At 43.4% G+C, this 16,315-nt stretch overlaps 1 protein-coding gene across 1 annotated transcript in view; it reads right to left on the reverse strand.

Moving 5' to 3' along the window:
- Positions 1-16,315, reverse strand: part of SPATA1 (spermatogenesis associated 1) — a 119,596-nt gene that overhangs the window by 42,572 nt on the left and 60,709 nt on the right. The window contains exons 4-9 of the mRNA XM_088465036.1: positions 9,999-10,052; positions 4,573-4,894; positions 3,622-3,757; positions 2,413-2,473; positions 346-466; positions 1-36 (exon numbers count right to left, since the gene is read on the reverse strand). The exon at positions 1-36 is cut by the window's left edge and continues 90 nt beyond it. Coding sequence (XP_088321162.1) covers positions 1-36; positions 346-466; positions 2,413-2,473; positions 3,622-3,757; positions 4,573-4,894; positions 9,999-10,052 — 730 coding nt within the window. The remainder of the gene's footprint in view (positions 37-345; positions 467-2,412; positions 2,474-3,621; positions 3,758-4,572; positions 4,895-9,998; positions 10,053-16,315) is intronic.

Genomic DNA, 16,315 nt, shown 5'->3' on the forward strand with positions numbered 1-16,315 from the left:
CTTTTACCCATTTTAGCTGATCCGGGATAGTTTCATCTAAAACAATAACATGACTTTAAACTTTAAAGACGAGAGAGTTTTTAGGGTTTATGCAAAACGCGATGAGAAGAAAGGAAGAACTAATTATATTTCCTGACTAAACAGAGCCGACATCACCTGATGACCGACGCATTTCACACTGACTACGTTATGTTACTGCGCAGCTTGCATCCCCTCCAGCAGTAATTCTGCGTAACATCATTTATTTTACTACAGTGCAGCAAACGCCTGAATATGTCAATCAAAAATAATAGTGTCATTGGCCAGCGCCAGACAAATGGGAGTAACGGAAATAGCGCTACTTACTGCGTGTAGTCGTTTGGGGTTTTGGAGATTGGATTGTGGGAAAATCTGGCAGAAGAGGTGGTGAGGGGGGAGGCTGGTAATGAGCCGGCTCCGTTACATGTCTATAAGTAGTGCCACCCATCTGTAACACATAATGAGATCCGGGACATGTACTAAATATACTATACGTTATAACAGATCAAACAAAAGATGAAACTATAATTATTCACCATATATTGTTTTCTTTCAATTATATAAACAGGATCAAATACTCCAATAGTCTACACCGATGTTTCTCAATTCTGGTCTTCGTGGAACCCTAACAGTACATGTTTTCCAGCTCATCTAGCTGGAGCATGGGGGTGTCAATTGACTAACACAATAGGTCTACAGGTGGTACCAATTATTCCTGATGATACCTTGAAAACATTCACTGTTATGGTGCATACACACAGTAACGATATCGCTGATTGATCTCCCTGCACCTTCCCAGTGTGCTGGAATATGATATCGTTCATCCAGCACACCACCAACGACGGGCCAGCGACCCATGATCAACAATCGCTGGTCCCTATGTAACCTGGTCGATGTTGACCAGGTTGGCCTGCATGAACGGCCGATGGACTATATCGTTATCGTCCATACGTGCCTGCGCATCGCTGGTCGTTTCACGGTTGGAAGGCACCAAAAAAATTAACGATCTGAACGATATCATCGCACCTTTAGGTTTCTATGAGGATCAAATCTGAGAAACACTGGTCAACAACAGTGGTTATCTATTCCAGTCCTCAGGGACCCCTAACAGGGCAGGTGTTACCGATCTCCTCAGCATTACATGTGAAATAATTATCTCTACCTTCTTTTTTAAAATGTGTCAGCCAGTAATGAATACACCTGTGCACCAACTAGGAGATCTGCAAAACATGCACTGCAGGAGTTCCTGAGGACTGGATTTGGGAAACAATGGTCTATCCCAGAGGTTCCCAAACGCGGGCCTCAAAGCACACCAACAATTCAGGTTTTAAATATATCCATGGTTGAGCACAGGTGGTTAAATCAAGTTGACTGAGGTACTAATTAAGTCATCTGTGGTCAAGTATGGATATCCTTAAAACCTGGTCTGTTAGGGTGCTTTGAGGACAGAGCTTGGGAACCTCTGGTCTATACTGTAAAGCTGCCTCACACCTAGATTATCTCTCCAACCAGCCATCCAGTGTATGTGATCTGGTAATGTATGTGATCTGGCAGTGTATGTAATCTGGCGATGTATGTGAGTAACATGTTTGCTCCCAAATGCTGGAAAATGGCTGTAAAAGGACATTCAGACTAGTTGGTTATAAATACGTCTGAACAACCATTTTTGTCCATTTATCGACATTTGGGAACAAACAGACAATTGGCATTTTTCTCACACACATTACAGATTACATACACCGGACGGCTGGTTGGAGAGAGAATCTTTAGGTGTGAGGCAGCTTTATATCATACAATATACATTAGGGTGGGTACAGGATCCCGGTGGTCAGGATGGCAATGGTCCGAATACCACCAGCGGCATTTGGTAAGTAACCCTTACCATAACCCTAACCCACATTTTACACAGCCTAACCCTCCCCCCCTGCCACCTAACCCTAACCCTCCCCCCCCAGCCACCTAACCCTAACCCTCCCCCCCTGCCACCTATCTCTCCCCCCCTGCCACCTAACCCTAACCCTCCCCCCCCTGCCACCTAACCCTCCCCCCCTGACACCTAACCCTCTGCCTAGTGCGGTGCCTAACCCTAATACTCATCATCGGGATGTCAGCGGTCGAGATTCCGGCGCCAAGATTCTGACCAACTACATCCTGATACATTCTTTGCATATTTAGAATAGCCTAATCTGCCCCACAACCCCATAGCACAAGACGTCACGGGGTACGAGCTCTGTATTACCATTTCTAATAGCGTTGTTGCCCTGTAGCGTAACGATGGTCTTACATTGTATTACTTAGCCTGTCCTGATGATAGTTGCATTATAGTAAATAGGTTCTCAGGTGTAATAGTCACATCACTAAATTACTACAGTAACCCGTCAGTGCACCTGTTACCTGGTGCTGCTGATTCCTCGGTTGACTGTTTGCCAGATTTGTTCCTAAAGGTTTTTCTTGACTGTAAAAAATTAAACTTAAGTTAAAACTTAGTACAGACAAGTCAACAAGCCGCTATACACCTGCCGAGCCGCTATACACCTGCCGAGCCGCTATACACCTGCCGAGCCGCTATACACCTGCCGGGCCGCTATACACCTGCCGGGCCGCTATACAGCTGCTGAGCCGCTATACACCTGCCGGGGCTCCCAGAATTTCCTAGGGACCAGGTGCACTTGCTATCACCTCCATCTCCAGTATCGGGCTCCCTCCTCCAGGCTTACACTATATTCTGGGAGGCACAGAGAGTGGGGCAGTGGAATCCTAACCTCTTTCCCTAAATGAAGACTGTTATGGGCTGGGACTCAGAGGCCGCTTCCGTTCCTTCCTGGGGGATGGTCTCTGTAATGTGACTGAAGGAGTCTAATCAATGTGGTGGTGGGGGAAGAGCAATGTTGATAGGATTTAATTAAATGTGACTGGAGAGTGTTGAAATGTGAGTGGGGGTATTGTACATCGTGTCTGGTCACTTGTGAAATGGGCGACTGGAGATCAGAGTAGTGGTCCAGAAAACTGCGAGTCTGCACAGTGGTCCATCGCCAGCTGTTAAGCCAACCAAGCCCCTCAGCGTCTCTCCTGCACGTCTTATCTACCGACCTCCAGATAATTAACTGACACAGCATGGATTTACATATTTAAATGTTGACGATATATATTATATAGCCAGCATTCCAATGGTAAGTATCGGGCCGATAGGGGGAGGTTAGGGTTATGTAGCGGGTTAGGGTAAGGCATTAGGGGGAGTGTTAGGGTTAGGATGCGGGGAAGGGGAGGTTAGGGTAAGGCTTTAGGGGGATTAGGGGGAGGAGTAGGGTATGGCACCGGGTAGGGAGTGTTAGGATTATGGTGCAGGGAGGGGGAGGTTAGGGTTAGGGTAAGGCATTAGGGGAAGTGGGAGTGTGAGGGTAGGCACCGGGTAGGGAGTGTTAGGATTAGGGTGCGGAGAGGGGGAGGTTAGGTTTAGGCACTAGGGAGGGAGGGTTAGAGTAGGGGTTAGAAAAATACACATATACACACACACACCCTCACACGTGTATATATATATTTGCATTTATTCTGAGAAGCTGGCTTAATAAGCCACAATATAGTGAGAAGTTTGCGTCTTGTTACCGTTTGCGGTGAGAGGTTTCGGTTTGTGCACCCAAGAGAGAATCCGCAATCCCAGAGTCACCTGTTGGGTTCCTTCCCGTCAGTTTCTTGGTGTCTTCAGAGTCTTCTGATGCTTTATGTGCGTCAGAGATTTCCCCTAGTGACAGAATGATAGTATGACATGACTGAGCAAGGTGTGAGGCCCAGCAATAAGGGGTACGAGGTACATAGGCCTTGTGCCCAATGCTGGATAATAGCATTCCGCGCCTACGCCACTACAAGGCTTATAAACTGGAAACAGAGCCCTTTGCTTCTAATGTGTCCATAGCCACTTGTGTTTTACTACTGTACGGGTGCGTAAATGTATTGGGAAAGATTACAGTGACCTCAAAACACTATGAACAAACGTTGGCAAACATAAGATATATGATTACACAACATTTTAGCAGCAATAAATGCCCCCCCCCCCGGGGTACAGGCTCTACACTGCGATATCAATTGTCCCAATGTAGCAGTTTGTGAGGCCCCAACATAATTTAGGTAACTGATAAAAATATGACCGCAATCGTGCGAATGGTGACCGCACGTTAGTAACTGCCCCCGGAAGATGACCACAATTGGCCTGCGCGTCTTTAGTCAGATTCTGACAGCATTAATAGGTCCCAGCAATGCTGGAAGAGACCTGACCTAAGCGCTGAACGGACGGATATTGCCCAATATGGCGGCTGTAGCCACTTTGGATTGCGATGGGTGTTTGTTACATAACGGAGACCTCATTTCAGTCCTGATAATGGTGCTCATGGGATACTTGCGCCTATTCCTAAGCTTTTGGTGTAGTCATATCTATTGTTTCAGTCTGGAACTACACTTACAAAATGTGATAAGAACATATTGGTGGCACAAGAGCATCCTGGGTATCAGACAATTACGCTGCCATGCGCTGAGTGTCTGGGGTTACAGTAATAGAAATACCGCTCGTCAGAGGTAACAGAAGGTCGGTCTCAGTCTGGACGTGGTACTGCTTTGAGATGGGCACTATTTCCTGGCGCTTCCGATTCCATATGTAGCTTCTGCCTCCGTGCTCTTGCTGATGTGGTTGGGACGTTACTGGTTTATTCTCATTAATGGGCGAATTTCTGGACTTGTCCCAGAGGGGCTCAATAACTCTTGTGTCAGAGAGATCGGAACCAGAATACTCGGTGCGATACCGCTGCTGGTCGGGCGTAACTCCTGACCCATAGGTGCTGTCCTCATTGCCGCCTCCAGGGAGCAGATATAATTCAGGTTCACGAGCCTTAGGCCAAGGAGACACATATTATTCAATTTGCCGTCCCTACTATAGCGATATATTATACATGAGCATTAATGATGAGCAGGGTAAGAGGGGATAGATTCTGCTAATATTCTTTTACTTTTGCCTTATTGCCATCAGAGAAGGACCACAGATAGGACAGCAGAGATTAGCGGAGGGGAGGGGCGCAGGGGTACAGACCTTGCTAACGCTTGGACCCTCCCCAGCGCTGATCTCTCAGGCCCTGGCGTTTGCTCATTACTATGCTGGGAGCTGTACGTAACAATTACCGGACAGCTCTTCCCAGTATGCGGATGTGTTACTGGTGTCAGACGGATGACTGGACCGTTTCCCATTCTGACAGTATATACACAAACCAGCAGCATAGTGAGAGCTGCCATGTAGCTGTTACTCTCCCCTATAAGTAACCAGCAAGCGGCAGCCGCAGAGGGCACATCAGGGGTATAGCAGCTGCCATACATCAGTCATCAGATTATGGGCCGGGTTCTGAGGTGCACGAAATGCCGATGTCCACGCACTTTAGCGATTATATGCCGCAGCGCATGTGCAAAAAGCCCAGGAAACCCGTACAGTGCATGAGCCCCCCTGTGTGTATGTAAAAATGCGCTGTTGCGCACGGGACCGCTGGTAGTACAACTGGCGAGGCAAAACAACGGCCCTCCTGGGTGGTGACTGGGAGGTGACATGAAGTGAACGCAGAAAAAGGCCATCTCATGGGCGTGTCATGGGAGCCTCGCAGGCGTGTCAGCGACAGAAGCCGCGTTCTCAGGTGCTGCATCTGCTACAGACGCCATGTTCAGAGGGAGAGGCCGCAGCTGCCACAGAGGCCATGTTCAGACGGAGAGGGCGCAGCTGCCACAGAGGCCATGTTCAGACGGAGAGGCCGCAGCTGCCACAGGGCTGGAGCAAGTGTCCATGGTGTAAGCGATGGTGGCAAGTTCAGAACCCGCCATACGGAAACCGGCATGTACCATAATTACCATAGAGCACATGTTATGTATCTGCTTCCAGGCTGCAATGATGAGTCTGCATCAGGGAGCCGTGAATCGGGCGTACATTTATATATATAGCGTACATTTATATATGGCGTACATTTATATATGGCGTACATTTATATATATAGCGTACATGTGTATAACGTACATTTATATATAACATACATTTATATATAGCATACATTTATATATAATACATTTATATATAGCGTGCATTTATATATAGCGTGCATTTATATATAACATACATTTATATATAAGGTACATGTGTATAACGTACATTTATATATAGCATACATTTATATATAACATACATTTATATATAGCGTGCATTTATATATAGCGTGCATTTATATATAACATACATTTATATATAGGGTACATGTGTATAACGTACATTTATATATAGCGTGCATTTATATATAACATACATTTATATATAGGGTACATGTGTATAACGTACATTTATATATAGCATACATTTATATATAACATACATTTATATATAGCGTGCATTTATATATAGCGTGCATTTATATATAACATACATTTATATATAGGGTACATGTGTATAACATACATTTATATATAGCGTGCATTTATATATAGCGTGCATTTATATATAACATACATTTATATATATGGTACATGTGTATAACGTACATTTATATATAGCATACATTTATATATAACATACATTTATATATCTAAAACAACCTCTGTCACCTGGGGTCAATCAAAAAGACGGCCCCAGTGATCCCGGCGCTAAAGAACCAATGTAATTAAATAAGAACTATATATAACTTGATACAAAGTGCTGCAAATCTAAATGTCAGTTGCTAATCTGACACAAAAAGAGAACACAACCCAAAAAAAATTGGAGTAGATTGCGCTACTGTGATTGGATGATAACATGTGCTTGATTGATAATTAATAACACCTTAGCCTCTCTGAATCAAAAACAGACAACATTTATTAAACATACAATAAAAATTGAAAAAATAATAAAAATAGATAAAATGTATCTCTTGAATAAGAGTATAATTCAAATACACAATTGTTGCAACAACTCATATGGCCATATAAAATAATATCCACTGGTAGATCTTTTACCCAATGCGGGATAATACTTATTGTAAGTTCAATTAGCGGGTCAAAAGCTCACCGTTTATCATAGACACGTAGTGGGAGCAGTCTGCACAAGCTTGATGTATATAACCAGTTGGTAATTGTAATATACCGGCTTGTGTGGTAAACGTAAAGTGGCAGCTGGAGTAAGGTAAATGTCCGTGCTGTGCTGCAGTCCCGGATCGCTCCCCCGTTGAGCAGCAGGCGACGGGCTACACGCAGCCCTCAGCGTTGCCGGAGCCATAAGTCGCCAGTTAAATAGGCTGCAAGTTGGCGGCTGTACTGGGACTGGCACCCGTCCTGCGCCACAGACCCAGATAAACTCCCGTTACTGGCACACAATGCCTAGAGCGATAATCCTCCAATGCTATGCCGCTAGTCTTTGACACTCCGGTGTAATGGGAGCTCCCGTCTCTCCGTGTTTCAGGGATAATGGTGGCAGAATACAGGCCGCTGAGCTGCTGAACACTGATCACAGTGTTTAACTCCTTCGACGCGTTTCGCTCCTCTCTAGGAGCTTTTTCAAGCGAAACTGGCGACTTACGGCTCCGGCAACGCTGAGGGCTGCGTGTAGCCCGTCGCCTGCTGCTCAACGGGGGAGCGATCCGGGACTGCAGCACAGCACGGACATTTACCTTACTCCAGCTGCCACTTTACCTTTACTACACAAGCCCGGTATATTACAATTACCAACTGGTTATATACATCAAGCTTGTGCAGACTGCTCCCACTACGTGTCTATGAGAAACGGTGAGCTTTTGACCCGCTAATTGAACTTACAATAAGTATTATCCCGCATTGGGTAAAAGATCTACCAGTGGATATTATTTTATATGGCCATATGAGTTGTTGCAACAATTGTATATTTGAATTATACTCTTATTCAAGAGATACATTTTATCTATTTTTATTATTTTTTCAATTTTTATTGTATGTTTAATAAATGATGTCTGTTTTTGATTCAGAGAGGCTAAGGTGTTATTAATTATCAATCAAGCACATGTTATCATCCAATCACAGTAGCGCAATCTACTCCAATTTTTTTTATACATTTATATATATAGGGTACATTTATATATAGCGTACATTTATATATAGCGTACATTTATATATATAGCGTACATTTATATATAGTGTACATTTATATATAGGGTACATTTATATACATAGCGTACATTTATATATAGCGTACATTTATATATATAGCGTACATTTATATATAGTGTACATTTATATATAGCATACATTTATATATAACATACATTTATATATAGTGTGCATTTATATATAACGTACATTTATATATAGCATACATTTATATATAGCGTACATTTATATATAGCATACGTGTATAACGTACATTTATATATAGCATACATTTATATATAGCGTGCATTTATATATAATGTACATTTATATATAGCGTGCATTTATATATAACGTACATTTATATATATAGCGTACATTTATATATAGCATACATTTATATATATAGCGTACATTTATATATATAGCGTACATTTATATATAGCATACATTTATATATAGCGTGCATTTATATATAGCATACATTTATATATAACATACATTTATATATAGCGTGCATTTATATATAACGTACATTTATATATAGCATACATTTATATATATCATACATGTGTATAACGTACATTTATATATAGCATACATTTATAAATAGCATACATGTGTATAACGTACATTTATATATAGCGTACATTTATATATATAGCTTACATTTATATATAGTGTACATTTATATATAACATACATTTATATATAGCGTGCATTTATATATAGTGTACATTTATATATAGCATACATTTATATATAGCGTGCATTTATATATAGCATACATTTATATATAACATACATTTATATATAACGTACATTTATATATAGCATACATTTATATATAGCATACATGTGTATAACGTACATTTATATATAGCATACATTTATATATAGCGTGCATTTATATATAACGTGCATTTATATATAATGTACATTTATATATAGCGTGCATTTATATATAACGTACATTTATATATATAGCGTACATTTATATATAGCGTACATTTATATATAGCATACATTTATATATAGCGTGCATTTATATATAGCATACATTTATATATAACATACATTTATATATAGCGTGCATTTATATATAACGTACATTTATATATAGCATACATTTATATATAGCATACATGTGTATAACGTACATTTATATATAGCATACATGTGTATAAAGTACATTTATATATAGCATACATTTATAAATAGCATACATGTGTATAACGTACATTTATATATAGCGTACATTTATATATAGCGTACATGTGTATAACGTACATTTATATATAGCGTACATGTGTATAACGTACATTTATATATAACATACATTTATATATAACATACATTTATATATAGCGTGGATTTATATATAGCGTACATTTATATATAACGTACATTTATATATAGCGTGGATTTATATATAGCGTACATTTATATATAACATACATTTATATATAACGTACATTTATATATAATGTACATTTATATATAGCGTGGATTTATATATAGCGTACATTTATATATAACATACATTTATATATAACGTACATTTATATATAGCGTGGATTTATATATAGCGTACATTTATATATAACATACATTTATATATAACATACATTTATATATAGCATACATGTGTATAACGTACATGTATATATAGCGTGCATTTATATATATAGCGTGCATTTATATATAGCATACATTTATATATAACGTACATTTATATATAGCGTACATTTATATATAGCATACATGTGTATAACGTACATGTATATATAGCGTGCATTTATATATAGCGTACATTTATATATAACGTACATGTATATAACGTGCTCAGTACAGGGTGAGAGACTAAATATACTCACATACGGAGGAGCAAACGCCTTCAGTTTCAGTTCATGTTCTTGCTTTGCCTTTACCTATATGTTACGTATAATGATACCATTAGGAACTGGATGTAACGTTTTGCACATAGTAAAACACTTCTAGATAAAGGCGTCGTCGCTAATCACAGTATTTACAGTAATAATAATAACAAATATTAAATGAACATGAACAGCAAGTAATATACAGGGACCATCTGTCCAATGCTAAGCAGTCATGGGTCACATTTTCCATCATAACATATAACGTTATCACAGACATGACAGTAATCTATATTACTTATCAGTGTTACACAGAATATATCGGGTACATCCCAGTATTGGGCATCTAGAATGACAATCCCCAATAAGCCAACCATAGTTCAGTGTAACACTATGTACTAGCAACGCGACCATTTCTTACACGATCTAATTACCGACGGTCAGTTCCTTTGCACCATGCGCCATTATTAGTGAATATATGGTGCTTATTTTTATAGATGAAGGGTTCGGTTTTGACTCTGTTGTTTTTGCCAAATTGGCGCATGTGCGGATTTATCTTATTGGCTAGCCAAAACACGCGAGAGACAGACAGCCAATAAGATGCCCTTTTTGAGATCCAAACTACGTCTATTAAATGAGGGCACAGGCAGGGGCAAACACAGGATTTCTAAAGGGGGGTTTCCAAATGCTGGATTTAGAACGAGTGTGGCCAGTCCATACAGAGGGCATAATTAGCCAGCTTCATTGTGTGTCATACAAAGTGGAGTGTATGTAATAATTCTATACAGCGCCAGCAAACAAGATAACCCATTAGATGTGGCAGTACGGCCATCTTGCCTGAGCTGAAGGTCTTTATTAGAAATGTGGGCTCCATTGCTGAGCATGGGAGCTAGTCTAGGAGTCTGGGGGAGCTGGTCTAGGAGTCTGGGGGAGCTGGTCTAGGAGTCTGGGGGAGCTAGTCTGGGAGTCTGGGGGAGCTGGTCTAGGAGTCTGGGGGAGCTGGTCTGGGAGTCTGGGGGAGCTAGTCTAGGAGTCTGGGGGAGCTGGTCTAGGAGTCTGGGGGAGCTGGTCTAGGAGTCTGGGGGAGCTAGTCTGGGAGTCTGGGGGAGCTGGTCTAGGAGTCTGGGGGAGCTGGTCGAGGAGTCTGGGGGAGCTAGTCTAGGAGTCTGGTGGAGCTAGTCTAGGAGTCTGTGGGAGCTGGTCTAGGAGTCTGGGGGAGCTGGTCTGGGAGTCTGGGGGAGCTAGTCTGGGAGTCTGGTGGAGCTAGTCTGGGAGTCTGGGGGAGCTAGTCTAGGAGTCTGGGGGAGCTAGTCTGGGAGTCTGGGGGAGCTAGTCTGGGAGTCTGGGGGAGCTAGTCTAGGAGTCTGGGGGAGCTAGTCTGGGAGTCTGGTGGAGCTAGTCTGGGAGTCTGGGGGAGCTAGTCTGGGAGTCTGGGGGAGCTAGTCTGGGAGTCTTGGGGAGCTAGTCTGGGAGTCTGGGGGAGCTAGTCTGGGAGTCTGAGGGAGCTAGTCTGGGAGTCTGGTGGAGCTAGTCTGGGAGTCTGGGGGAGCTAGTCTAGGAGTCTGGGGGAGCTAGTCTAGGAGTCTGGTGGAGCTAGTCTGGGAGTCTGGGGGAGCTAGTCTGGGAGTCTGGGGGAGCTAGTCTAGGAGTCTGGGGGAGCTAGTCTAGGAACCTAGCACTGTCCGGACATACAGCATATGTTGGTTTCATTGGTTTCTTTGTGCACTGGATAATGTATGTTATACAGTATTAATAACTATCCCTATAGATGGTCTATAGTAGTACACCCCAAACAGTGCATGTTTTCCAGATCATCTAGTTAGTACACAGGTGTTATCACTGGTTGTTGTAATTATTTTATTTGTGATACGGAGATCTTTAAAACATGCAACTCTAATAAAATGTAATTATATACTATTATTGTGGTCATGGTGTGGGCTGGGGTGAGGGGTTTCCTGGCAACCGGAAACCCCCCCCGGTGTTTGCCTATGAGAGGGGTTGCATTATGAGCGGGAAAAATGTAGGAAGAACAACACATTAGTAATGTAGGAATGGTAGGTAGAACCCCAGGCCCATCTGCCATGTCTCTGGCATTAGAGAGAGGCTAGGAGGTAAAAGAGAGAGGATGAGACTGACGGATCAGAGAAAGGAAGGAGGCATCTGTGTAAGAGAAGACGGCCACAACCAGGGTTACAGGTAACATTACGTCCTCAGACAGCTCCACCTGACAGCAAGTGAGACCCCATACTCTGGTGTTTTCTAACACATGTATATAAGATGTATGACGATAAAAGATGCGCCTGGGCCCCCGTGTTTTGGTTCTTTCTAATTCCCCCTGAAGTGCCATCCATACCCTGAGTCCAGTTTGTAAATCAGAGTTCTGAACTGACTGCAGAACCGAACCGTCCCTGGTTCCACTCAGAACCCCAAAGTGATTCCGTACTAGGACTCAATCAGACTTGGAACCCCTAAGTTCTGGTGTGTTCGTATTTTGGGAAAACCGAACCGCACATCTCTAGGAACCCCCTCCCCTCCTTTAGGTGTTACCATACCCATTGTCATCTTTACTTGTGTCTCGTCTTTTCAGATTGCTAAATATTTAGCATTTACCGTATGTAAATGCATCAGGAAGCCCGCGGTGATCCGTAAACCGTCAGTAAACACGCAGTGACGCACGTCAAACACGTCCGCTAGCCTTATCCACTTACACCAGGGGAGGCCCGAGGTAATGCACACCTCAGAAGTGCCTCCATGTCCTGATGTTGTATAGATGTACATGGCGTAATATCACTAGCAGAAGGAAGAGGCCAGAACACAGTGACATGATATGGGATGTGGGATTGCGGAATCCAGTTGTGATAATGATAGAAACAGGAAACCAAAGTTACACAACACAATGTCCAGTATTGGAGCCTGGATACATTGTATATGTGCACCTGCAGCTTCCATCCACTGGAGGCAGCGTACTTGCGGTCTGCACCAATATTCACAAGTATATCCAGTGATTAGGGGCCACCTCACTGCTCCCCAAAGCAAAATGGGGTAAGGGGCCTGGGGATGCCACCCTAGCCTACCAGCAACCACATTCTGCTCTGGGAGGGATCACAGTGGAGCCCCCCCCCCTTCTTAGCCTGAGCCTATTCAGAGGAAGCCTCTGTTGTGATCATAGAATAAGACCATCATGGGGTGACCCAGCAATCCGAGCTCTGTAGCGGCTGCTCCCCTGATTACCACTGTTAGGAACTACTCTAATTATATTACAACAGGTTATTGTGCTGCTAATGCAGCCTCTGAGGATTCCGCTCACACACAGGGGCCTATTCATCAACACTAAAATAACGTTTTTAAGGACATTTTCCTTAAATAACGTTATTTTGGTATTCATGTAGCCACTTAGCACAGGAGGTATCACAGATATCTCCTTGCTAAGTTCCCCTGCGTTAATTTCCACACTCCCCATACATTAGTACATTAGTATTAGAACATTAGTACATTAGTACATTAGTATTAGTACATTAGTACATTAGTATTAGTACATTAGTACATTAGTACATTAGTATGGGGATGTGGAAATTGTGGGATTCATCAAATTCCAAAAATAATGAATTTTCAGAATTTGATGCAGTTACTATTCGCCACTGTGAGGTGGCGAATAGCAGAATCCACTTACCTGTATCAGCGTGTGCAGGTCCCCCGACGAGTCCCTCCGGCGCTCTGCTCCGTCCTCAGGCTCCGGAGGCTGGTCGGACATGTGTGCTCCCCAGCAGAGCACAAGAAAGTTTAGAAGAAAAAAAAAAGTTGTTTTTTTTTCTAATCTGTCATGTAGTCTGCGGGGAAACCACATGACAGACCAGCAGGACGGAGCCGGAGGCTGCTGCGCGGACAGGTAAGTCTGGGGGGGGGGGGTCGGGGGGGTACACAAACTTAACGCATCTGTAGGCAGTGCTGCATGCGCTGGTTTTACAGATGTAACAGCGCATGCGCAGCACTGTTTCCAGATGCGATAAGGTAGTGTAGGCAGGAAAAGTATCTATTTCCCGAAAAGCTGTCATCGCAAAAATGACAGGTACCGGAATAGATACTTATGGAGAGGTGGAATGATGAATTCCACCTATAATTAGCTAGAACTCCATGAGAGTTCTAAAGCTAATTATCTCCAGAGAATTTTTAGGTTTAATGAATAGGCCCCTAAGTATGAGAAAGTGATGTTACTGAGGCACAGAGTGACAGCACCAGGGGGGAATACTTACTAAAAATCAATTTAATCGATTTAAAATTGATGAAAATCGATCAACATTGGTGGTGCATTTCTGGGGCCCTATTCATAATACGATAAATGGCCCGGTAACCATGCGAAAACGCATGTTTCCACATATTTAGGTTACTGCACCATTCCCCATCAGGGGTCCGAATAGGACCACCTAATATTCAGCAAACTCCGAAAACTTTCAGTTTTCTGAGTTTGCCTGTGAGAACAAACGCCATCTTCCTATGGGAAGGAGTTCCAAGGATGCGAAGAGGGATACGAGGGGATCCCTCCGCCGCCTCCTCACTGACTCCCCGGCGTATTTGCGCATGCGCAACCTCAGTAAATCACATATTTACTAATACTTAAAAAAAACTATTCAAAAATTGTCTGCTAGTAAATGTGAGACTTAAACACAGAAACAAAACATCGATGTTGATCCATTTTGATTGATTTTAAATCGATCAAAAACGATTAATATCGGCCTTTAGTAAGTTTACCCCCAGGTCCTAATGAACTAGTAGGCTATATTCTCATGGATACTGAATCATCCCACAAAACAACTGCCAGCACTGTGTGTAGAGTAGGCTGGGTACAAAGGACCTCATTCAGAGTAGGTCGAAGCGGCCGCACGGTCGTATGCAGCCGATGTTCGCTAAACTGCGCATGCGTACAGTTCGCAATGCGCGTGCGCAAACTAGCGGCTATGATCAGAAATTTCTCTCTCCTTGAACACAGCCAGGTCGGTAGTTTGAGTGACAGATTGCAGCGTTTGTGGGTGGTAACAGGGGAAGGTGCTTGAAAACGGGGGAGTGGAGATCCGAACGCAGGCGTGCCTAATTATGCGAACGGTATTTTATGGGAGTGCATATGGTTTATGGGAGTGCATAATTAACAAAGTAGTGTCATGGCACATGTGACATGGGAGGTTTTACACTGACATGATCGTAGAGCTTAAGAGAGGGTAAGGTCAACCTTTAGCTCTATGACCAGTTCCGATGGTATACGATGCTCGCGATTAATCCTTATGTAGCCGGAGATGACGTGCTATGCGTACGAGATGTGGGCGTATTTTTAGCGATCTGACCGCATACACTCCTTGGTCGGCCAGCTAACGATCCGACCTTAGGGACGCAACATGCGTGTGCATCATTAGCATATCCGGCCCCTTTTTCTATACGACCGTGCGGCCGCTTCGACCGCCTCTGAATGAAGTCCAAAATACCCGGGCCTCTGTAGGGGCCTGGGAGAGCAGGAGAGGTGTAACCATGCCCCTGCGGTGTCACCATCACACCGGCACCCCCTGCTTTACACAGAGGGTCTCATTCAGACCTGGTCGCAAGCACCGATGTGCTCGCAACCAGGTCGATAGTTAGCCTTGCGCACGCGCAGCGGCCGCACTGCGTGTGCTCAAGCCCCGGAGCGAGAGAGAAACTCTCTCGCTCCGGAGCTCTCTACAAAAGGGGCGGCTGTCGATGTTGATCGACAGCTGGCCCCGTTTTGTAGGCGGGGCAGGGGGGTGGTTTCATAAAAGGAACGCCTGCCATTTTGTGGGCGGCCGCAATGACATCATCAGTGATGTCATTGGGGAGCTTCCTGCTCGATCAGAGCAGGAAGCTCCCTGGGGCTTGCGGCTGCCGAGACCCAACCTTAGGGTCTCGTCGCAAGCCCCGATGGTCGCGATGGTGTTCACCATTGCAACCATCAACCTGGTCCGTCGTTAAGCTGTGGGTGATAACCCACAGCTTAGCTAACGACCAGGAGGCCGCAATTCAAAAATGAAGCGGCCGCCCTCATTCAGAGAGAGCGGTCGCTTCTTGCGACCGCCTCTGAATGAGGGCCAGTGAATCTACCATGGGAATTTACAACACTACTGAGGTGTCGTCATCCCTCCCACAATGGCATCGCCACCTGTATCTGTGCCCAACCAAAGTCTCTGCGGCTCTGTGTGTAGATGATAAGTGCTCTATAATGTTACACAATTTCTATGCACAGTTGTAAGCTATCTTTGCAATACAGTCAATTATAAATGTGAAATAAAGCAAAAATCCCAACACATAGGTTTTGTTAC

This window comes from Taudactylus pleione, unplaced genomic scaffold (genome assembly GCF_031769625.1).
Source record: "Taudactylus pleione unplaced genomic scaffold, aTauple2 ptg001807l, whole genome shotgun sequence".
In the NCBI taxonomy this organism is placed as follows: domain Eukaryota; kingdom Metazoa; phylum Chordata; class Amphibia; order Anura; family Myobatrachidae; genus Taudactylus; species Taudactylus pleione.